Here is a 26,327-nt window from a genome sequence, read left to right as displayed (position 1 = left end):
AATTCATCCTTCCTATTTGCACATGTTGGGATAAGAGGCATAGTGTTGAGTCTGTATGTGGAGAAACATCATCTATGTAATCTGAGAATCTTTGTTAGCAGCAAGGGCAGTGTAGAAATTACTATGAAAATACATTACCCTCTCCTGTAGCCATTCCTGAATTCCACGGTCATCAGAATCTCCAGGGAGGAGGCAGAATATATTTATGAAAGAACATGGTCTTCAGAGGCAAAGCACTACTCACTGGTCTTGTGTCTTCAGGCAAGTTTCCTCTCTGTCTTTTTCTCATCTTAGAGACATTGAGAGAAGTCAGTGAGTTGACATATGTGAAGCATTACATGCCTCATGCATAGTAATTGCTCAATGAATATTATCTGTTATTGTTAACATGATTTCAGATATCAACATAAGAAGACATTTATTTCTTAAGTATAATCTTTGTATGAGCCAAAGTATTTTCTATTTGGGTAGTTTGTGTACTTGAGATTATTTTCAGTTTTTCACCTTGGAAACAAGAAATTTCCATTCTGAATTTCTGTGTTGAGCAGATTATTGGATCCTTCATTTTTTCAGCTCGAGAGAAACAGTAGAATGGTACTTCCACTGTCTTTTTGATACTCTTGGGCACAATTCACTCCTTTGCTCCCCTGACAGCTATCCAGACCTCTGCTTAACACCTCTCTCATGTGGGACTTCCCTGGTGGTCCAGTAGTTAGGGATCCACGCTTCCACTGCAGGGTGGTGGGGGCCCAGGTTCCATCCCTGGCCTGGGAACTAAGATTCCTCAAGCCATATGGTACAGCCAAAAAAACAACCAAACAAACAAAAAAAAGCAAAACAAAAAATGCCCCATGAAACACTTGTCGCATGTACTTTGGGGCCTATTTCTTCTTCACTTTTTAGAGAATAAGTGCTTAGTCTTGAGCCTGGTATAGTAGGAAAATCTCAGAGAATTTTGGATGAATGAATAAAATACATAAATATGTGTAACTATACCTTTCTTCTAGGATATTGCTTCCTGTTTTGCGTCAATGAAGAGAGAATTAAAAAAATAATTTTATACTCCATTTTTGTAGATTATAAATACCGCTCTGATTTCTATCCATAAGCTATCTAGAATTTTCATGGGTTTCAAATTTTATAACATCTTGGATTAATTTATAACATAATTAATCTTTTCTTGGATTAATTATGGAGTTGCAAATATTCTTTTTTATAAATGACCCTGCTGCTCTCATCTTTTCTGAATCAAACATTTCCCTGACGTCAGTTGTGACTGAACATGAATTTTGGTTTACTAAATATTTTTGTAATGTTTTTGAGTATCCACCCATGATTCTAAAAAATCTGAAATAACTTCCTAGGGGGCTTTTTATGGAAAATAATTTCAAGATGAGTAAAGTATTCCAGAATGCATGCCCCTCTCTTATCTCTTGTCTTGTATTTTCTGTGTGGTAGGGAAATAGAATGTGTTAGGAAGGCACTCCTCTTCCTCACTCATTTAGAATGTCATGCAGTTTATTAAGCTGTCAAATGGTTTTGTGAGTACGGTTAGTCTTTTTTCCTTTCTATTTAAATTTCAGTAGATTTTTTTGTTTGTTTACATGTATGTATTTATGTGTTTTAGGTCTGATAAATGTAGTGAATGATACTATTTTATGATATTTTGTTAACATCAATTGATCTTTGTGTGAATTTTCACCACATTTATTCAATAAGATAAATGGAGCTATATTCCAGTGGTATATTTGGCAGTAATGCAGGTTCCTGTCAAAGTGAAGAGTACGTTACCAGTACTAATAGGGACACAGTCCACATATTCTCTTTTTATTTTTTCAAGACCTATTAGTGATGGATCCTACTCATTTAGTCTGCCAGGGAATTGGCTCATTTAGTTCTTTATCGCATATATCTTACACTTGAGCTTCTTCATCTTAAAATAGTTTTTATATTTCTCATATATATACTTTAACATGTTAATGTTCTACAGTTTCTTTAGTTTTCTAAAATTAAACAAACTTAATTTAAAAAACTTTTTTAAAGCTGAGTGATATGCCACCTTCTCACCATGTGTTAAGTAAACGCTCTTTGCCAGAAATCATATACCACTTCTATATTGAACAGGTGCAATTAATACCTAATGGAATTAAATTAAAAAACAGGTTAAATGTTTCTTAAATTTCCAAAGAAAAGTATGCTATTAAAGTTTTTATTTCAAAGAGAAAAACTCTCCTGGTCTAAAATTTATGGGAAAACTCTTATCATGTATGTTATTTTAGTATATTTTAATATTTTAACTGTTTTCTTAAAAATAAAATTATATGACATAGAGATTGAAATGACTAAACTTAGCTGAGGTATAGCCTGAGGGGTCCTGTAAATTTTACTGATTCTTTGGAAGCACTTTTCCATTCTTACTCCTCATTTGATGTATCAGTATGTTTTTTATAAAATATTTTAGATAAAATCCTAGACAAAATTATTTTAAGTTTTTGTACAAGGGTAATCTAAGCCTCCAGATGCAAAATGAAATAACAGTTTTGAAATTTTAACTTTGAAAAAGACATGTTAAAGAAATAAAACCCAGTGCTTATCCCAGCAAGGCTCCATTATTCTTTTTTTTTTTTTTTTTTTTTGCGGTACGTGGGCCTCTCACTGTTGTGGCCTCTCCCATTGCGGAGCATAGGCTCCGGACACGCAGGCTCAGCGGCCATGGCTCACGGGCCCAGCCGCTCCGCGGCATGTGGGATCTTCCCGGACCAGGGCATGAACCCGTGTCCCCTGCATCGCAGGCAGACTCTCAACCACTGCGCTACCAGGGAAGCCCCAAGCCTCCATTATTAATGTCGTCAATAAATGCTGAGCATCTGCTATGTACTTGGTACTTATTCAGTGTCTTGAAGAAGTACAAAAGAAAAAAAAATGAATGCAATGCTTATGCTTGATAACTTTACTGAGTGCCTGTTTCATACCAGCAAGGAAGTATGGCTTAATGGTTAGGACAAGGACTCTGGACCGGCTTACTTGGATTCACATCTCCCTTCTCCTTTATTAACCGTGTGAATTTGGGCAAGTTATTTAGCTTTCCTAGGTCTCAATTTCCTCAACATTAAATGTAGGGTAATAATTATACCTTCCTCCTAGATTTTTTTTTAATTGAAGTATAGTTGATTTACAATATTGTGTCAGTTTCAGATGTACAGCAAAGTGATTAAGTTATACATACATTTATATGTTTTTTTCAGATTCTTTTCCCTTATAGGTTATTATAAAATATTGAGTATAGTTCCCTGTGCTATACAGTAGGACCTTGTTGGTTATCTGTTTTATATACAGTAGCATGTATATGTTAATCCCAAACTCCTAATTTATCCCTCCTCCTCCCTCCTATAATTTTTAATGAGGACTAAATTAGATTATGAAGTGCTTTGAAAAGTACTTGATGCATAATGTACACAGTTTGTTTGTTAAATGAATAAAAATGCTAAGCAGAGGTCTTAGGACTTATATTTCATTTACTTATTTCAGTCACACTACGAGATATGTGATTTTTTTTTTTTTTTTTTCGGTACTCGGGCCTTTCACTGTTGTGGCCTCTCCCGTTGCGGAGCACAGGCTCCAGACGCGCAGGCTCAGCGGCCATGGCTCACAGGCCCAGCCGCTCCACGGCACGTGGGATTTTCCCGGACCGGGGCACGAACCTGTGACTCCTGCATCGGCAGGCGGACTCTCAACCACTGTGCCACCAGGGAAGCCCGAGATATGTGATCTTTTAATTTTAATTTTACCAGTGTAGGGATTTGTTTAAAGACATTAAATAAATAGTCCAAAATCACACAGCTCTTCTGTTTTGGGGCTAGAACTCAAGCCTGTCTCACTCCAGTGTCTACTCGTGCAGCAGCTTTGCCTTTGAGCTACTTATGGTCTAGCTAGGAAGATGAAATGGGTGTAAATAACTATTTGGAAAGTCAATCCAAGAGAGTATATACTCAGTAATTGTGTGTTTATATTATACAGTATTACTAATTTTGAAAAGTGTTGACATTAAGCTTCTGAGAAGACTTTATAGCTTGAATAGAGACTGAGATGGGTTTTATAACTTAAGTAGAGTACTAATGTATGGAATGGATGTGGGACATTTCAATTTGGAAAAAAAAAAAGAAAATATTTTAAAAATAGGATTGATACAACACTTCTAATTACACTATTTAGGGAATTTGGCTAATTTTTAATGGTTTGCCTTAGGAATAAATGTCAGGTAGCAGGGATAATGCCCTGCCTTAGTGCAGTGTTTCTAAACTGGGGATCAGTTTTGTTCCCAGGCACACTGGGCAATATCTGGAGACATTTTTATTTTTATATTTTATTTTTTTTTATTTTTTGGCCACACTGCAAGGTATGTGGGACCTTAGTTCCCAGAGCAGGGATGGAACCTGCGCCCCCTACATTGGAAGCATGGAGTCTTAACCAATGGACTGCCAGGGAAGTCCCTGGAGACATTTTTAGTTGTCACAGTTGGGGGATCCTACTGGCATTTAGTGGGTAGAGGTCACAGACAGTACCCCAGAGCAAAGGATTATCTAGCCCCAAATGTCAATAATGTCAAGGTTAAGAACTCCTGTTTTAATGAAAAAGAATTATTCTTACATAGAGTGGAATCCAAATATATAGCTAAAATTAATAATATAAATAAGTTAATATGTTTTATAATACTACATAAGAACTTCTGGAGAATTACTCTCTCTCCAACCTAAAGGGATTCCAAGAAACATCCCTTGGTTATAAATCTTTAAACCATTCCAAGCAGAAATACTGATAACAGAAGTATTTTTGTTTCCTTCCAAAAAGGTATCATAGAAATTTAAGTAAAAGGGCAATGCAGGCAACAACAAAATTTTCTGTTCTGTTTTAGATCTGCATTTAACTTTCTTTGGGTCATTTTCCATGTGTCTTTCTCTGTTCTCTCATGAATATCAGCATTCTTTATAATAAGTCACTTTTACTGTATGCTGGGTGGTAGCCCACTTCATTACTATAGTAAGTCAATTGTTAGTACAAAATGTACCAAGTCGATTGTGAGTAGATGCTATAGACTTTCTTCCTGGCATCCATTTGGCTGATGGTACATTCTGATAGCTTCATGTTCATTTACAAAAGGAAACATGTGACACTGAGAAAATACCATGCTAGGTCAGAGGCTGTGAGCAAAAGGAAAATGAAAAATAGGAGGCGTTCAAACCGGAGACTCTGCCTGATAAAGGGATCCCAAAACAGTGTTAACAGAACGGCTTCGTACTTTCAAATGAGGAAAAGGCATTCTGTGATTGAGTTCCTAGACAATGCTGCCTTGGTATAAGGGTTTTGCACTTCTCTCTCCAATATATAGAGAATTACGGCCAAAGTTCTGTTTTACTAAACCACACTGAATTTTTCACTAACGTTTCCAGCTTCTGCATTTCCAGCAATTCGCAGGGACTGCCCTTCAGCACGTATAGCCATAACAATTCCAATTTTGAGACCATTCTGGAGGGAGCAGGGGCTGCTACTCCTAAATAAGTCCTTTGGCACTTTACCCTATTCCTTAGAGTTATTAGGAAGGCACACTGGGATTTGAAGATCTGTTTGTTTGTTCATTTATTTACTTTCACATTTAGTACTTGGACATAAAGGTTAAATACAAATGCACTTGGAAAAACATAAGCGATATTGATCTATTAAATATTTGACATTGATATTTGTATATTAAAATACAAATAAATGGGGTGGGACAAAGCACTAGGAAGGTTGAGACATACTAACAAAGAGTAAAAAGAAGTTAGGGGAGATTGTTGTGCCTATAATAAGGGTCACCTCTTCTACAGTATTGCTCAGGGCTAGTCCATCACCCATTACTTCAATAATATTTATTATGTCCCTATAATGTTTCAGACTTTGTGCTAGACTCTTGGATCCAATAGTAATTTGGAAGGATGTGGTTTCTGCTATCATGAAGTTTACAGTTTAATAGAGGCAAAAATAGGTAAGAGTTGTTAGTGTTGGTATATTTGAAAGAACAAGGAATTTGGCTTCAGAAAGACTAGGTTAAACTCCTGTTTCTAAATGACCTTTTGCTCAACTTACTAAATGCCTCAAGGGAGTCTCAGTTCCCTTACCTACAAGTTGAGAATAATAATACCTAAATCAGCAAGTTGAAGTGGAATTATTTTTATGCAGATTTACATAGATGAGGCTACTAGGAGACATGATTGGCAGTGGCCAATTTAACCCGATAGGAAAATAGAACAACTAGTTGACTTATGAACTAGATAAGGGAAGCATAGAGAGAACATCTCATTCCACCCATCCTTTAAGTGTACAGTCTTTGGACCCTTATCTTGGATAGTCTTAGGACAAGGACAACAACTTGAATAACATTTAGTTATGAATTACTAGTGTTTAGTTATCAGCTAAAACGTCAAATGAAAACATAATGATACACATAAGTGAAAGAGAAGCAATGTTCTCTTGGACAGAACAGATACTTCTGCCACCAGTATGACTGTGTGGAATGTTTGAAATGTGTGGATTTCAGAGGTGCTCCGTGGCCTGAATGTTGACTTGCGAGAACGATGTTCCAGTGCCTGGTGGAGGAGGGTCACTGACTGGAAGGAAACCCAGGGTCCGGTGGGTGAGGGGGACTTGTAGGCCTTTTATCACAGAGATTAGGCCTGCCTTTGTAGGCAGCAAGAGTCAAAAGTGTTTCACAAAGACGACTATAGCAGCATTATGTAGAGTGGCTTTGCATATGGGAGAATAAGCAACTACGAATTATGTGAATAGTCCAGTTGAACTGGGTAAGTGATATTTTGAGAGGAATTGAGGGGCCAGCGTGTTAGAGGCGAAATAGGTAAAAGCTGGAGACAGATAGGATACAGGAACTATGAGGAAAAGAGAATGACTCTCATGTTTCTGGCTCAGGCAGCAAGAAATATGGTACCATGAAATAAAATAAGAAAGTCAGGAAAAAGAACATGTTTTTATTTTAGTTTTTTTGGTTTTGTTTTGCTTTGTTTTTCTTTTCTCTTGCATTTAGGGAAAAATTCAAAATGGATTACTTAGCAATAGATTATATATGGACATGTAATCAAGAATCTTATATTTGTCATGTTTGTACCGCTACCTCCTTGAAGCCTTGAGGAAATGAAGGAATGCATGATGGCTACCATTTAAACCTGAATATGATCAGCTTTAAAGGATCCGAGAATAATTATACTATAGGATTGATGTGTGCCATGTGACTTGAAGGGTGCACATCGAATATTCTTAAGACTATATAGGACTTCCCTGGTGGGCCAGTAGTTAGGATTCCGTGTTTCCACTGCAGGGGACACGGATTTGATACCTGGTCAGGGAACTAAGATCCCACATGCTGCGTGGCGTGGCCAAAAAAAAAAAAGACCATATAACTAACTGTGATGATTCCTTTTCAAATTGGTTTTGACTACATGAGCACAAAATATATATATATTTTTTTTTTGCGGTGCGCGGGCCTCTCACTGCTGCGGCCTCTCCCGTTGCGGATCACAGGCTCCGGACGTGCAGGCTCAACGGCCATGGCTCACGGGCCCAGCCGCTCCGCGGCACGCGGGATCCTCCCGGACCGGGGCACGAACCCGCGTCCCCTGAATCCGCAGGCGGACCCTCAACCACTGCGCCACCAGGGAAGCCCACTAAATTTTTTAAAGTGTTCATTTCCTTCTGAAACATTCTAGTGGAGATTTGTAACAGCTATGAAGAGAAAGTCTACAATTTAGTCGCAAGTTTGGGGGGAAAAAATTAAGATACCATGAGGAAACATTTAGAGAGGTAGTTAAGGAATCAGAAAAAAAAATGATACCCTGGGCACAAAAGAAGGAGATAATTGCACAAAGGGCATTGCATATATGCCAAATCTGATGAAAATTGAGAAAAAGCTCATTGAATTTTATATTGAAGTTATGATAGGGGCATGGTGATGGCCAGGAGCTGGTGAGGGGAGGGGGTAGATATAGGGAGATGTCCATCAAAAGGTACACACTTCCAGTTATAAGAAGAGTAAGTTCTGGGGATGTAATGTACAGCATGGTGACTATAGTTAATAATACTGTATTATATTCCTGAAATTGCTAAGAGAGTAGGTCTTTTTTTTTTTTTTTGGCTGCATTGGGTCATCGTTGCTGTGCACGGGCCTTCTCCAGCTTTGGCAAGCAGGGGCCACTCCTCGTCGTGGTGCTCGGGCTTCTCATTGCGGTGGCCTCTCTTTGTTGTGGAGCATGGGCTCTAGGCTCCTGGGCTTCAGTAATTGTGGCACTCAGGCTCAGTAGTTGTGGCTCGTGGGCTCTAGAGCACAGGCTCAGCAGTTGTGGTGCATAGGCCCAGTCGCTCCGCTGCATGTGAGATCTTCCCAGACCAGGGCTCGAACCCATGACCCCTGCATTGGCAGGTGGACTCTTAACCACTGCATCACCAGGGAAGTCCCAAGAGAATAGGTCTTAAATGTTCTCACCACAAAAAAGAAACGGCAATTATGTGAGGTGATGGAGGTGTTAACTAACTCTACTGTGGCAATAGGTAAGTGTATCAAATCATCATGTTGTATGCCTCACACTTATACAATGTGATATGTCAATTACATCTCAATAAAACTACCAAAAAAAGTTACAGTAGAGAGAATAGACTGATTATGGTAACAGAATAAGGCAGAGCATAGTAGGTTAGGAATTTATAAGTGATGGGATTTAGAAGCAGTAAATATAAACTGTATTTATTTTTCCAAAAGCTTTAATGGAGGAGAGGAAAGATCTTGAGGAATTGGCAGAATTAATTAAAGCTGTATTTATTTTTTAGGATAATCAGTGTTTGTTTATATTTATTGGTTGAGAGGAAGTAGCGAGGCCCAAGCAAATATTTACAGATTAAATTTGGGGCTGGGGATAAATAAATGAGAAATCTCTGAGAGGAGGTGGAATAGTTTGAAATTGAGAGAAGAGTGTATGGAAACTTCTTCTTCTAAGACATCAGAAAAGAACTTAAGTATGAATAAATACAATTTTCAATTATAAATATATCTTTTAAATTGTGAGGTATAGGGAAGAGAAATTGGAAGAGAACATTTAATCCTCTCCTTTTGTTTTCCTAGTGAAGTGTGAACCTGAGTTGTTTTCTTAGATGAGGAATAGTGAGTAGTGACTTGAGAAAAGCAGTAAAAGTTTGAACAGCCATGTGGAGTATGGAAATAAAAAAGAATAGGGATTAGTATATGTTTGGTCAGGTTAACAGTTAAATGGTCATTGGACTATGCTGAAGTAACTAATAGCGGAGCATTCTTTTCTCCTAAGATCAATTTAGAAAACACAGATTAAATTAAGTTTTAAAAATGTCTGAAGGATTGAAAATCTGCTGAGTCAACTGGGATTTGAGGGACCAGGATCTCAGAGAGGAGAGAAGTCATTGAAGTAGGCCCAGTATTCTGCAAGCCACTTTCCTCTCAATCCACTGTGGAATCTAGGTGGATTTGGGGGCGATGCGGATGCGAGACGTGGCCAAGCAGTGAAGAGTCAGGGAATCAACTAGAGCTTTGGCAATCTCAAAGGACTTGGGGACATAAAAACTGGATTTCAGAGCCAAGTCAGTTAGAATTTGAGGGACAAGAACCCTGAGAGAAGGGAAGCCTAGAGAAGCTTGCAAGTCAGTGCCTTCACCATGTGCAGGAGACAGATTCGTAACCTGTGCAGGGCAACAGACTAAGAAGCAAACGTAAAATACGAGAAAAGCAAAGAAGAGTGATTGGCAGTCTCACAGTGCTAAGAGGGAAAAAAATTGGGTATCAGAACTGCCAAATAAAAGGGGCCTAGAAAACACCCCAGGCTCTCAGTTGAAAAGCTTTGGGTGGGAGTGAATAAGAAGTAGACTAAATTTTACAAAGATTTAAGTCAATTCAATTTTTGATTAAACTGAGTAGATCCATCCCATTCACACTGCCTGCCGGAGAATAAGATGGGTCCTCTGAGGAGGTAGGTCTAGCTCTGGAACAATTTTTCATGAAAAGTTCTGGCATTCAGTCAAGAATTGCCAGGTAGACCCAAAAAGTAAGATCAAGAAAAATAAATAGATTCCCCAAGTATTGGATATGGACTTTAAAATAACTAAGATTAATATGTTCAAGAAAATAGATGGCAAGGTGGAGAATTTTACCAGGGAACCAGTCATATAGAAAAGAAGCAAATGGAAAATTTGGAATTAAAAACACAATAAGTGAAAATTGAAACTCAGTAGATGGGTTTGCCATAGTTTGGAGACAGTTGAAGAGAGGGAATTGGTAAACTAAATAGGTCAGTAGAAAGTATCCAGGCTCAAATACAGAGAACAAAAAATGAAATAAAATATAGAATTAAAGCATAAGGAATATCTGGGCAAAATTTAAATAAAACACTGGGGAAGAGAAGGAGATTGGGGCAGAAGTAATATTTGAAGAGATAATGGCTGAGAATTTTCTGTAACTGATAAAAATGCTGTGTTATTAACATAAGGATAAATACAAAAAATACTAATATTGTGCATATTGCAGTAAAACTGCTGAAATCTAAAGACAAAGAAAAAAAATCCTAAAAGCATCCAGAGGAAAAACAATATATTCAACAAAGCAAAAGACTGAAAGTAAATTCCTCACCAGAACAGATAGAAGCCATAAGATAACAGAATGACATTTTTGAAGTGCTGAAATAAAATAACTGTCAAAATTATTCTGAAGAAGTTGAAAAAAGTTAGAGGACTTATACTACCTGATGTCAAGATTTATTATAAAACTCTGATAATTAAGACAGTGTGGAATTGGTGCAAGCTTAAATGAATAAACCAGAAAGTCTGGAAGTCCAGAAACAGACGTATATGACTACTTGATTAACAAAATGTTTATATTGTAGTATTAGGGTTAAAGACAGCATTTCCAATAAATGACTCCGAGTTTACTGGTTTTATATATATATATATAAGTACATATATATATGTACTTATATATATTTATATAAAGAATCTTCACACCTATCTCACACTTTACACAGAAATTAATTCTAATTGCATTTTAGATATAAAGGTAAACAGTAAAGCAAAGGAGATTTTTTGGAGAAGTCAGTGCAGACAATTTTATGACATCGGAATAGCTAAAGTTTTCTTAAACAAAAGGAAAAAAAGCATGAATCATAAGGAAACAGGTGGATACACTGGACTATATTAAAATTAGGCATTTCTTTTTATCAAAAATATGATTAAAGTGGTGAAAAGATAAACCTCAGACTGGGAAAATATATTTGTAATATATGTGTCTGTCAAAGGACGCATATCCAGAATATGTAAAGCACTCTATAAATCAATTAAAAAACAGGCAATCTAACAGAAAAAAAAATGGACAAAAGACTTGAGTATGCCTTTCACTCAAGAGACTATCCAATAAAAACACATAAAGAAATATACAACCTCATATAGTCATCCAAGATGTGTGAATTAAATCCATACTGAGATACCGTTACATAGTCACCAGATGTTTAAATTACAAAACTGACTATTACATGTTAAGAATGATTGCTGCCATGTAAATATTAACATTAGGGTGTACAATAGCATAATAATTCCATGTCCAAGTAATTCCATTCTTAGGAATTTCACAACAGAAACGTAAAAATGTGTGCAACAAATGCCATGTACAAGAATGTTCATAGCAGCACCATTAGTAATAGCCCAAACTAGAAACAATCCATATGTCCACTAAAATGGATAAATGTTTTATGGAATGCTCATACAGTGAAACAGTTTACATTAATAATTAATGAATGTGTTATTTTGCACATGCCAACATGGATGAATCTTACAAACTTAATGGTGAGCAGAATAAGCCAGACCCAGGAGTATATACGATTCTTGGTTCTATTTATATAAAGGTAAAAAACAGGTAGAAATATTATTTGGTGGTAGAAGGTAGGGTAGTGGTCACCCTTCTGGAGGGAGGTGAGGAAGACCTCTGGAGTGCTGGCAATGTTCTATATCTTGATCTGGGTGGTGGTATCCTGGGTGAGTTCATTTTATGAAAATTCAACAAACTGTATGGTTACAATCATCTGATTTTTCTGCATGTATCTTATCCTTCAATAAAAACGTTACATTCAGGAAAGAACTAAACGGTTATTGAAATTCATACGTTTATAGTGAGGCTAACCATCACTTTCCTAGGGTTTATACCAGCAGCTCTGCTGGCATAGGGCAGGGATAGTGAAGAAGTTGGCAATCATAAAACATTTAAGTTTTTCAGCCTTTATGTTTAAAAGCTTTAAGTTCACCGTGTAATTATCATTGTCACTAAATCATAAACATTTAAAGGAGTGATCACATTGGAAAATAGTATTCAGAGGCATTCTTTCAACAAATTATCATTTAATTTTGGGTCTTACTATGGCATTCTTACTTTGGTGATAATGAAGCAGAACACTTGAATATCAGTCCGTCACCTTAAATAGATTGCTAACTCACGCACCCACACATACTTTATTCTTGGTTTTGTTTTCATGTGGTCACTTGAAAATGTATTTAATGGCTTAAGAGAAACAGACGTGAATTACTGGGTTGTGCTTAATATAGTCCACGGGCAGAATATCCACGACGAAGTCTGTTGACTTCTCAATGCCGAAACGTTTCTACTTTTCTGTGGGTGTTATTATACCATTGTTCTGTATTTGATTGTCATAATATACTTTAAATCCCTTTCAAACTTGTGTGCATAAATATCGTTCTGGTCAAGTTGTTAAAAATGCAGATTTCCAAGCCCTCGCAGAAGACTGAAAATGCAAGGTGTCTACATTTTTAACACTCCAGATGATACTGTGAAGATACTCTAGTGGACTGTGTTTTGGAAAACACTGCTTTATGCTCACCATCAGTGGACCATAGCTATTCAGAATAGGATATTTTGACTGTGGATTTGGGAGGACTTTTCCTTTGGGTTTTCTTTTTGCTGTATATCACATGAATTGTAACAGGTTATGGGTCATCTTTATTTGAAGCAAAGGGTTTAAGTTGCTACTGAGCAAAATGGATATGAGAAAGCAAATGGAGCATATTTAAAATCGAACTTGGAGTTTAGAAGCTGCCACCAGCTCCTGTGATGAATCATATAATATATTACTCAGACAAAGCCAAAATGACAGATGGACCTGTTATGACTTTAGGCGGGCACTCCTTCAACTACTGAAATTTATAAGGAGTTTTATAACCCGGGAACTCTGAAGCTATTTGTGGTGCCTATAGTTTCATGTCTACACGCATCAGCTCTGTATCCCACACCCCCAACGTTTTTGTTAGTCAAGATTTAGATAAAAGGATAAGATGTAAGTCTTTACCCACACATTATATCTTCACCTTACCACCTGTTTTCGCTGGAGCTAATCAAGGTGAAGCTGAATCAGTGACTCAACACCCAGTTACCCTATAGGCATTAATTCCCAAAGGCATGAAATAAGTACAAAGGCGAGAAAAAAAAATTCTTTTCCTGTGTTTGACTTTTTTTTTTTCCCCTCAGTGCACTTCTAGGAACTTCTCTAAAGCATCGGGCTAAGTTTTGCTGTCAAAATGGACTGCTTCCCCCTTTCAAAGGTTCCACGCGCTACCATGCCAATGAAGATTATAGATTATGTTTTAAAAAAAACTGAGCAGAGATATGTGATTATCTTAATCCATTTTAAAATAGCTTCTTAAAACTTCTTTTCATCCTGTGGCGTCTACCACTGCTACAGCTGTTTCTTAACTTGCAAAGATTAGCAATGATGCAGATTGCAGTATCACAGTTTACAGCTGTCAGTGGTTTTCCACTGTTTAGCACGCTTTGGTGTCTCATTAATGAAGCAAGAGGAGAAACTAGAAAAACCACCAGTCTTGAGAAAAATTTTAGAGTATTGACTTTTTTTTAAAGTAAAAATAAGAATCTAAAATGACAGCTTTGAACTGGATTCCAATTTTTAAAAGAAGTCTGTTGATGTTTTGACATATAAACATAGGGTTGGCATCTTGCTGTATGGTAATTTCTTTATTATTTTGTCAGTTAGAATTTGGAAAAGCATATGACCCACCGAGAGTCCAAAATGGCTGAGAAGATGGTAATATCGCTGGTTGACTTATACCACTTCAATTTGCTGCATCCTGTCCCTATCTGGTTCCTCCCAAGGAACTTTACTTTCTACTTTCTCTTTCTTGTTTGACCCAAGAAAACCTGTCCTTCCTCTTGTTCAAAGATTCAAATGAAGATTAAGCCTCAAAAGGCCATTTCTCCACCTACAACTTGACTTTATGTGTGTGTAATAACCTGGGTGACTGAGTTATTAGTCATTGGTGGAGTGTATCTGCTTGTCTTCCATTTACTCTTGCCTCTAAAATTAGGCTATTAGCATTTGACTCACTTCCATATTTCAAATCTGCACTTTTGTGTTTGGCTCCCTATCCAAGCCAAGCCAAACTGCTTTTTTTTTTTTCTTTTTTTGACACAATTAAAAAAGACTATGTATTCATAAACTTGCAGCAGGTGAACCTATTTGCTGTGTTTTGGCAAGACTTCCAAGGTGTTAGAAGAGCGAGTGTAAGTGCTATAGATTAAAAAGAGGAATTCCTGAGAAAATCAGTGATCTGCAAGCGTTCTGTTAAGGTGAGATTTTTGGAAATGATCTTTGGTCCTTAGATACATTTGGTAGTCTTTGGATGCAAAGGTATAAACAAGCAAGTTAGAATATTTCAATAGAGGAAGGATTGTTCTGAGTTAGAGGCAAGGGCTTTTTGTGGTGGGCCATTTTTTGGAACAAGTAGGAGTCCATGAGATGCTTTTTTGTGCAAACTGTCATAATGGTCCTTAAAGGGGTGGTTCCCAGGGCAGGCAGTTCCTCAGAACAAATATAATTCCAGCTTCCACACTCACCAGCTGTGTGATCCAAGTCAAGTAACATAGATGTGCTGGCCAAACTGCTTCTTGATGGGCACTTCCTGGCATAGTAGGCATCCAAATATTTGTTGAATGAATGAATGATGTTTACCATCTGCATGCTTCTCCTTCCTGGCACACTTTTTGTTTTCTAGATTAGCTTTTGCTTGGTTTGTGTTTTCTAATATTTGGGGGAAAACATATAAAAGAGCATTAATCCCATAAGAAAAAAACAGCCTTATGAGATGAGGAAGGGCTACATTTTTATTTTTCTACATTTAATGTGAAGTACCATTGAATATTCTCTTTAAAAGCACATATCTACCTCCATTCAAAAAAGGAAAAATATTTTCTTTATAGTCTTCTACTACCTGATATTCTAAACATGTAGTTATATTTGTGGTTTGCAACCCTGAGTACTGGAGACGTGGCAGAAGCATGGTTAAGGAAAAGGAACAGTCATCTCTTGGTTGAGGAGTGAGTTGAGTCCCCTTGTAGCATGTCGTTCTCTTCTTTGGCCCATTTCCTCTTGCCATCCTTCCTGCCAAGTCTTTTGTTTTCTAATTTGTCTTCCATGGTCCCATTGAGAGAGAAAAGCATTGAGTTACAAATTGCTATATGTAAATGTATCAAACCAACACATTGTATAGCTTACACTTACACGATGTTATATATCAATTATATCTCAATATGAAGAAATAAATAAATGAAATGGGAATAACTAGCTATTTCCTCCTAAAATAAAATATCAAAAGTGTGAACAGAACATGACCTACATCAGATCAACTAGAATAATTGTTGAAAAATGCAGATCCCTAGTCCCATTACAGATCTCCTGATTATGGGTCTTACGGGATGTGGGTCAAGGGTCTGTATTTTTAATCAGAACCCTAGGCATTTATCTTTTTTCTTCTCTTTTCTTCTCTTTCCTTTCCTTTTCTTTTCTTTCTTTCCCCCTTCCTTCCTTCCTTCCTTGCTTCCTTGCTTGCTTCCTTCCTTCCTTTCTTTCTTGTAGGTTTATTTAGAGAGATACACATTCCATAGACACAATGAGGTCTGTCTCAAAAGGTGAGAAGGGCCTTGGGGGAAAACACACTCCACAGACAGAGTGTGGGCCATCTCAGAAGGCGAGAGGCCCTGAAATGTGTGGTGGTTAATTTTCCCTAGGCATTTACCTTGCACTCTCACTTTTGAGACTCCCCTGCCCTTGACCAATGATGCCTAAGCTGCAAGTGGAAAAATTAACTAAAAGACAATCCCAAATGCTAATACCTCATTTGTAGATTTTCCCACTTAACAATAAAAAAGCCCACTTAAAAAATCTGATGACCACATAGAAGAGCTGTGAAGGACATTGATTACATTATTTGACCATTACTACTGTGAAAGGACAAAGTATATTTTTTAAATTATTTTTTTAAAAACTATTCTTTGAAAGACGATCATTTAAGAACTATTATTTTTGCTTTTCCTTTGTTTTCAATTTTTGTATCTTTTTTTATGAACCTCTGCACCTCTCTCTCTTCCTCTCTCTCTTTCCATCCTTACCCCTTCCCTCCTCTTTTCTTCCTGCTTATCGCCCTTCCTCTTCTTCTCCAAAGCTCTTTTCCACCTCCTCTTTCCATAACAAGCCATACCTATGATCACATCTTTAGCACTTAGGAGCACGATGTCATTGAGAGGATGACTGTTGCAGTCCCATCTTGCTCTGATACTTACTAGCTGTGTGATATTGGGCAGATTGCTTAACATCTCTCAGTTCTTGTTGCCTCAACACTAAAAGTACTTACCTTATAGTGCTCTTGTGAGATGAGAATGAGACTCATGTATGTGAAGTGCTCAACAGAGATCCTATCAGGCATCACTTGATGGTTGGTTTTTGTGGTTATGAGTTGTAATGGCCACATGGGAAAGGATGAGTTAAAGAGAAAAGTCGAGTCCTTAAGTGAGGAGACCTTAAATATTGTGATAGTTGTTAGGTTCTGAAGATATAAAGATGAATAAGACTTGGTTCCTAACCTCAAGTTGTTGACAGTCTTGTAGGAAAAGATAGATAGATGTGTAGTTTCCTTTATAAAATATAGTATGTGCAATGCTGTCAGATGAAGGCTTCAGAGGAGCCATTAAAAGGGAGTGAAGCAAGTCAGAAAGAGAAAAACAAATACTGTATGCTAAAGCGCATATATGGAATCTTAAAAGAAAAAAAGATACTGATGAACCTAGTTGCAGGGCAGGAATAAAGAGTAGACATAGAGAATGGACTCGATGACATGGGGTGGGAGGGCGAAGCTGGGGTGAAGTGAGAGTAGCATCGACATATATACACTACCGAATGTAAAATAGTTAGCTGGTGGGAAGCAGCAGCATAGCACAGGGAGATCGGCTTGGTGCTTTGCGATGACCTAGAGGGGTGGGATAGGGAGGGTGGGAGGGAGACGCAAGAGGGAGGGGATATGGGGACATGTGTATGCATATGGCTGATTCGCTTTGTTGTGCAACAGAAACTAACATGGTATTGTGAAGCAATTATACTCAAATAAAGATCTATTAACAAAAAATGGGGGAGTAATCAATATTTCCACATTCAGGGTCAGTTGCCTTGTTGTTAAGTATATGTATAGTGCGAGGAAATTTAAATAGTTCCATTATTTGCAGTTGTTCCTTTCTATTTAAAATAGCACCCAGACAGTATGGTACTGGCACAAAAACAGAAAGATAGATCAATGGAACAGGAGAGAAAGCCTAGAGATAAACCCATGCACATATGGTCACCTTACCTTTGATAAAGGAGGCAAGAATATACAGTGGAGAAAAGACAGCCTCTTCAATAAGTGGTGCTGGGAAAACTGGACAGGTACATGTAAAAGTATGAAATTAGAACACTCCCTAACACCATACACAAAAATAAACTCAAAATGGATTAAAGACCTAAATGTAAGGCCAGACACTATAAAACTCTTAGAGGAAAACATAGTCAGAACACTCTATGACATAAATCACAGCAAGATCCTTTTTGATCCACCTCCTAGAGAAATGGAAATAAAAACAAAAATAAACAAATGGGACCTAATGAAACTTCAAAGCTTTTGCACAGCAAAGGAAACCATAAACAAGATGAAAAGACAACCCTCAGTTTGGGAGAAAATATTTGCAAATGAAGCAACTGACAAAGGATTAATCTCCAAAATTTACAAGTAGCTTATGCAGCTCAATATCAAAAAAACAAACAACCCAATCCAAAAATGGGCAGAAGACCTAAATAGACATTTCTCCAAAGAAGATATACAGATTGCCAACAAACACATGAAAGAATGCTCAACTTCATTAATCATTAGAGAAATGCAAATCAAAACTACAATGAGATATCATTTCACACTGGTCAGAATGGCCATCATCAAAAAATATAGAAACAATAAATGCTGGAGAGGGTGTGGAGAAAAGGGAACCCTCTTGCACTGTTGGTGGGAATGTAAATTGGTACAGCCGCTATGGAGAACAGTATGGAGGGTCCTTAGAAATCTAAAAATAGAATTATCATATGACATAGCAATCCGACTACTGGGCATATACCCAGAGAAAACCATAATTCAAGAAGAGTCATGTACCACAATGTTCATTGCAGCACTATTTACAGTAGCCAGTACATGGAAGCAACCTAAGTGTCCATCAACAGATGAATGGATAAAGAAGATGTGGCACATATATACAATGGAATATTACTCAGCCATAAAAAGAAATGAAATTGAGTTATTTGTCGTGAGGTGGATGGACCTAGAGTCTGTCATACAGAGTGAAGTAAGTCAGAAAGAGAAAAAGAAATACTGTATGCTAACACATATATATGGAATCTAAGAAAAAAAAAAGGTCATGAAGAACCTAGGGGTAAGACGGGAATAAAGTCACAGACCTACTAGAGAATGGACTTGAGGATATGGGGAGGGAGAAGGGTAAGCTGGGACAAAGTGGGAGAGTGGCATGGACATATATACACTACCAAACGTAAAATAGATAGCTAGTGGGAAGCAGCCGCATAGCATAGGGAGATCAGCTCGGTGCTTTGTGACCACCTAGAGGGGTGGGATAGAGAGGGTGGGAGGGAGGGAGATGCAAGAGGGAAGAGATATGGGAACATATGTATATGTATAACTGATTCACTTTGTTATAAAACAGAAACTAACACACCATTGTAAAGCAATTATACTCCAATAAAGATGTTTAAAATAAATAAATAAATAATAAATAAAATGGCACCCATATCATGCCCTCAGGGGGTCTTTATGTGTAACAGAAAAAGCTGTCACTTCCTTGAGATGCCCACTTCAATCTTATCGAATACCACCATAATAAATAGAGAAATATATTTTGGCTACTAATGTAAATGCCTCCCTTTAGAGTTCTTCAGTGCACAACCTGTACAACCATATAAGGCAGCCTTATAACTACAAGCAATACTTATGCCACACCAACTTTCATTATTTTGTTTGGCAAATAACATAGTAGGTTAATTTTTTTTCTAATATAAACAATCATGATGATCCTGAACTCATGATCTTGTTGCCATCGTAGTCCTGGGGTGAAGGTTACGCTGTGGTTAGCTGAGTGAGATTGTTATCATTGTCTAGCAGTTGGACTGAGTTGTTGATTGCAGTGACCGTGCCCTCTAGGTGGACAGAGGAATTTTGTATAAAGTACCAAATAAATGGTTCCCTCTCACAGGACTGTTGGGAAGTGCAGGGACATAATATGTAAACAGTATATAACCTATGACGTTCTTCTATTATATATCATTTTGTCTCAGACATTTTGAATATGTTATTGCAGATTCATTGAAAATAATCTGATAACACATATTAATTAAAACAAATTAGGAATTAATCACATTTTTGCCCCCTTCTCATTTGTGTTTACTGTCTATAGTTGACACTCCAGACCCCTATGTGGAACTTTTCATCTCCTCAACCCCTGACAGCAGGAAGAGAACGAAACACTTCAATAATGACATAAACCCTGTGTGGAATGAGACCTTTGAATTTATTTTGGATCCTAATCAGGACAATGTTTTGGAGGTAAGTGAGTCATTTGGGGACAGTGAGATGGCCATCATCATGTTGAGGTTGATGCTTGAGTTTGTCCCCTCACTGCCTTCATTCTTCTCAGTTTGATGTAGTTGGAGTCCAGCTGTGCAGTATATGGTAGATGAGCTTCTAGCTACTGCACATTAAGCTATGTGAGTGTCCAGTGGGAAACACAGGAGTTAGGTGGGGCTGGGAAGAATCTGTTATCCTCCTCATGTGCTTTGGAGAAAATATTTGTTCTGTTAGAAAGAGGAGGATCCAAGTACAATAGAATAAAAATATTGTCAATTGATTAGGACTTTAAAATAAATTAACTTTATTAGCTTAAAGTTCAAATAATTAGCTTTAAAATAAGTTCACATAGATCTTTTCCAAAATAGTTGCATAGATTTTCTACATTAATTTCTTTCTCATATTCCAAAAATAGCATTTCCCCAGAGAGGGGATAAAGTTTCATTTTTCAAAGTATGATAATGTCAATCAGGAAAGTGAAAAATTAATTATTATGTTAGAAGCAAATGTGGCATTCAGAAACAAAAGACAAAGTATTGTTACCAGTTGAATATTGAGGATTTCAAATGACTGTTAAATATCACTTGAGAATTTTCATTTTTTAAGTGTGATGGAGATTATAATTTCCAAAGATTCCAGAAAAATTTGATACCTCTGCTCTACCTTTTACTCTCTATAGATCACGTTGATGGATGCCAATTACGTCATGGATGAAACGCTCGGGACAGCAATATTTCCCATATCCTCTATGAAAGTGGGAGAGAAGAAGGAGGTTCCTTTTATTTTCAACCAAGTAAGCAGCACAACAAATTATTTTTCAACCTTATGTCAGATAAAATCTATTTAACCTGGAAAGTTGGAGTTTAATGTTTGGAAATCCTTCCTTCGCTTCCTTCCTAGTCTTTCTTCCTTCCTTCCTTCCTTTCTTTCTTTCTTTCTTCCTTTCTTTTCTTTCTTTCTTTCTTTCTTTCTTTCTTTCTTTCTTTCTTTCTTTCTTTCTTTCTTTCTTTCTTTCTTTCTTTCTTTCTTAAGTTTGCTGCATTTCTGAAATTTCAATAATTTATTTAAGATTAATAAAACCCTAGAGAAATTATTTATACAGAGCAAACATTGGATTCTGAATTTTACAGGAAACTAGTGTAATAGTTTATAGCGAGAAATGTAAGCAACTGGTAGACCAGGATTCAGAAAGCTGGTTAATGTATTAATTTCTTCTTTTGGGCAACAGCTTGGTGTTTTTGTTCCTTGGGATGATTTTCAAATCTCTCCCCTCACCCACATCTCCTTATCCCTTAACTCCTACCTCCTTTCCTAACTGTTAGCATCCCATATGACCTCTTCCTGAACGCCCATGATAATTACGTGTTGTTCATTGGGACCGAATCATTTAAACTGTTCAAACTCAAATCCTGGTCAGGAAATTGGAATACTGGTTATGCATGCCTAATTACAGACCTAATACATAGTTTATATTTATTCCATGAGTATATACCTATTTAGAAACTGACTTAAACCCAAAGGACCCTGACCAGTTCATGTAATCAGAGTGACCCAGTTGCCTTGAGGACACTCCAGTCACATACTCCCTGCTGATACCTTTAGCTGCTCCAGGAAGCATGTCTTCTATATGTTTTCTACCCAGTGCTAAGAGATACACTGCCCACATTTCTGTTTACCTCTTTTAAAGTTATTTCATTCATTCTTCTTTCAAACGTTTATTGGAGTCTACTAACCATTGTGTTGTGTTCAAGGCACATAAAGAAGAATATGGTACAGGAAGCTCTTCCCTCAATTATCTTCATCTGGGGTGGAGGAGAGGTAGGGATTGGAAAAGGAAATGAACGTAGGGAGATCCATTTGATGAAAAGAAACCACTACACAGTAAGATAAGTATCAATGAGGTGTGTTCAGAGTGCAGGGGAAGACAGAATAAAGAAAGATTATGTTGTGAGAGGAGGCCAGAGATGGCTCCATGTCAGTAGATGATTTTGAGCAGGTCCAACAGTGAACATAGTGGTTAATACCTTGTCATTTGAAGCCAGGTTGTTTGGTGTTTAAATCCCAGCTCTGTTTCTTACCATTTGTTTCATCCTGGGGAAATCACTTAGTTCCTCTGAATCTCAATTTGCTCATCTGTAAAGTGGAGATTATATCTCATAGGAGAATCATTATGATTACATGAGTTAGTTATATTTATATATAATATATCCATATAATTATAGATTATAATGTAGATTACATTTAAATACATTTAGATATAATTATTTATGATTTATATAATTTTATATAAACTACGATTATATATTACTTAGTTTATTAAGTATATAACATTAAATATAAAATATATAACAATAATTGATTCTGGTAATATATATCATACTCACATAGATGTATCTGTACATACATATAATGCTTATTGCCTGGTACATATTAAGCAGTATATAAATGTTTGTGAAGAATAGAATTTTAGTAGGCAGAGAAGCAGTTATGAGCATTCTAGTTTCTAGGAGAAACTGCAAAGGCATGGAGTTTTGAAAGAATAAAACAAGCTGGGGCATGACAAGTTACATGGCTTGGCAAGTAGGTGTTGGTGAGCAGTGGGATAGAGAGTTAGAAGTGGCTAAATGTTATAACATCCGCAGACCTTACCTATGGCATGTTGCTAGGATTGGTTCTCAATAAACCCTTGTTGAGGGCTTCATAAGCACAATTGGCCTTTCTGAAATATAATGGTTTTTTCCTGCCCTTCAGTCTATGACACAAAGACTGATTTTAAGAGAAGATACTGTAGGAAAACATCTCTCCTACTGTCATTTCCTATGCTTAGGTGTGTAACCCTGGGGCTCTAAAAAAGGCTTTCTACATTCCTGAATTTAAAGTAGCTTACATATTTTCTTCAGTGTGCTTGAGAAAACAGTTGGCCAACAGCTTTCTTTCATTAAACTGTTTTCAAGAGTCCTTTGTAGTTTTCATCTGAATGACAATTCTTTGAGTTGGTGACCTGTGATGGTAGTGGGAGAAAAGTAAATGCATAATGGCTGGTTGGGGAGAACCCCCATTTGTCCCCCAGACCATGTGGCGTGTCCTAAGCAAGCCATCCAGCCCCTCCTCATCCCTGAATCCCCGTCTTTCAGAGGAGGACTGTCTTTTGTCTACAGTGTTCACGGAGGTTATAAGAGAAAACAAGTTGCGAGGGAATCATGTGGGAGAGGAGATTTATAAACAGTTCTTGGAGATGGTTAAGGCAATCTGATATAATAAAAAGACCACTTGAGTTTGGCAAAGGAAGAACTTATGCTTCAAGCCAAGACATTATTAACAAAAACTCCTTCAAAATTTTGTCATCCAAAAGTTCATACTGAGTCAACATAGAGGGATTTCTGTGGCCAGGAGCCAGCTGGAGAAAGAACAGGAGCCTCCAAGTGGAGATTGCCAGATTCCCAGGGTCCTGCTCTACCCACTCAGGGTAGAAACTGGGAACCGGGAGACCTGGGCTCTCATTTTGTTTGTTACTAACCTCCCTCTAGAGTGTTTGAGTTGTCATTCTTTCTCTCTGAGTCTTATTTGCTTCATCTCTAAAATGAAGGTTTCCATTAACTTTTTGGGGGGAGGTGTACTGGGAGGCATGTGGAATCTTAGATCCCAGACCAGGGATGGAACCCGTGCTTCCTGCAGTGGAAGCGCAGAGTCTTAACCACTGGACCACTAGGGTAGTCCCTCCATTAACTTATTTCTAAATACTTTTTAATTTATAAAATTCTGTGCTCTAGAAAGAATATCTTATTTTTCACTTGACTATTTTTACCCAGAAGTTTTCAATGCTTCCCATTTTACAGATATGGAAAAACATGATAATGTATTAAAAAATCTATATTATGCAGTTTTATAGTACTGACCTATCCATAGATTATTTTTTAATATGAGAATTTGAGCCTTTATTGTGTACCTAAAACTTCGATTAATATTAAGAAAGCTATTAAAAGTTTCATTTTCAAGGAACTAATGGTCTGTTTGGAAAGGAGTAAGCATTCACATATAAGCTGATGAGTAATATAATAAGCAGTCTCATGAAGCATCTATTCATTGATTTACTTACTTAGGAGTTATTTATTAAACACTGAGTGTGTTCCAGGCAGTATTCTAGGTGATGGGCAAACAGCAGAAGACATGGTGGACGATGGTTCCCAGGGAACTTGCATGCTGATGGGGAAAGTAAATAGGCAACAGGAAGCAAAAGGATAATCCACACAGTATCGGCTAGTGATAAATACTATGAAAAAAATCAAATAGAGGGATGTGATAGAGAACAGTTGGTGGGCAAGTGAGTTTATATAGTCAAAAAAGGCCTTTCTAAGGTATTATATTTTGCTTCAAAGTTTATTATCAAAATTTTCAAGCATATACAAAGTTGAAATATTTCTACATTGGATACCCATATAACTGCTACCTAGATTCTACAATTAACATTTTATTCTACTTGCTTTTCACATATCTTTCTATCTGTCCGTCCATCAAACCATTTTGATACGTTATTTATTTATTTGTTTGTTTGTTTGTTTGTCTTTGTGGCCATGCCATTTGGTTTGTGGGATCTTAGTGCCCCAACCAGGGATGGAACCTGGGCCCTCTGCAGTGAAACTGTGGAGTCCTAACCACTGGACCGCCAGGGAATTCCCCATCTTGATACATTGAAACACAAACTGCAGACAATAGTATGCTTCATCCCTAAAGACTTCAGCATATCATCAACTAGAGTTCATTATTTACAAATTTATAATTGTAAGTGCTAAATAAATTGTGTAGACAATGTATACAATGAGAGTTATAAGAAGGAATTATTCATCCATTCATTCATTTCACAAATAACTATTGAGCACTTACTGTGTGTCAGACAGTCTTTAGGCACTACCTGTTCAGAAATAAATAAAACACACAGGAGTCCCTACCCTCCTGGAACTTATATTCTACTTAGTAAGATAAATAAGTAAAGGATGCCTGTGTTGGATAGTGCTAGAGATAAGTGCTAAATAAACCAAGGAAGGAGGAGAGGAGAGTATGCATATGTTTGTGAAGAGGGTTGCAAATGCAGTTCCAAAACTGTGGCTGAGAAAAGCATCTCTGATGATACCTGAGGGGAGAAGCCACTCTGAGTAGGAAGGTCCTGAAGCAGAAGTTTGCCTGGCTTGTTGAGTAACAGCAAGGAGGAGAGCATGGCTGGAACACAGAGAGTAGTAGGGAGAGTAGTAAGAGATGAGGGTGGGGCATGGGGTTACCGTGGACCATTGTGGGTTACAGTGGTTATCAATGGTATGGGCTTGTTCCTAAAGGAAGGATGTGGTTGGATCACTAAAGGGGTGGAAGGCCATTCTGGTGGAGAGAACAGCCTGAGCCCTTGCTCACAGTTCTGGGACTAGAAAAGACAAGCATGCTCAGGAAATGGTGTCTAGACAAGTGCCAGGGGACCAGAGCATTTGTACGTGAAGGAAGAACAGGTACATGGGGATCAAACTTTAGCAGAGCCCAGATTCAGGAAGTTGGATTTAGATATTATCTTATTGACAGCAGTGAGTCATGGAAGATTTCTGACCAGGTAATGGGGAATTTAGAGCAAACAGCATTTGGCTTTTTCCTCAGAAGTATTACTAAACCGAAAGTTGGTAGGTAAAGATAAAGAATGTTTGATATTAAAAATAAGAAGGCTGATGCAGCCTTAGCAGACTACCTCTGTCGAAAGTGGCCGGTATGAGGAATACGGGGTGACTTGAACAAAGTGTAGCATTAGCTTTAATGCGTCAGTAAGAGTGGAATGGAATGATTGCTTAGTGGCAGTGAGGATCGACTAAAGTTGGAAAGCAGGAATTTTTTCAGCTTTTCCTGAGACTATGATTTATCATTCAACTCAATTTCAGAATGTTCTCTCTTTTTTAAATTTTTATTTATTTTTTTAAGGAGAAAGCCAATTTGGGTCCACAGTTTTGTTTCCCAGCTAACATTTATAAAATCCAGGTTAGGTTGTGCTTGTTGGAATCATAAGTTTAGAGAATGTCAGAGTTGTCATTTGAGAGAAACTGGTGGGACGTGCAGCTTTTGACCCCAGCCTCCGAGTCAGACAGCCACCGTCTGGGTTGGAATCATGATTTGGCTACTTATTCACTGTGTGATGTCAGACAAGTTATTTTTTTTCTCTTCACCTTGCATGCCCCTTTGTGAAACAGAGCTGTATATATATCATACCTACCTCTAAAGGTTGTGGTTATGGTTAAATGTGTTAA

The 26,327-nt window shown here is 37.4% G+C and overlaps 1 protein-coding gene across 1 annotated transcript in view; it reads left to right on the top strand.

Moving 5' to 3' along the window:
* Window positions 1-26,327, top strand: part of PLA2G4A (phospholipase A2 group IVA) — a 137,160-nt gene that overhangs the window by 28,217 nt on the left and 82,616 nt on the right. Inside the window, exons 3-4 of the mRNA XM_082833494.1 lie at window positions 19,886-20,034; window positions 20,735-20,848. Of these exons, the coding sequence (XP_082689620.1) occupies window positions 19,886-20,034; window positions 20,735-20,848 (263 nt within the window). The remainder of the gene's footprint in view (window positions 1-19,885; window positions 20,035-20,734; window positions 20,849-26,327) is intronic.

Source organism: Leucopleurus acutus (assembly GCF_964270905.1).
Source record: "Leucopleurus acutus genome assembly, chromosome: 2".
In the NCBI taxonomy this organism is placed as follows: Eukaryota; Metazoa; Chordata; class Mammalia; order Artiodactyla; family Delphinidae; genus Leucopleurus; species Leucopleurus acutus.
The sequence above is the reverse complement of the archived record's forward strand: the minus strand, read 5'-3'. Positions and strand labels throughout refer to the sequence as shown.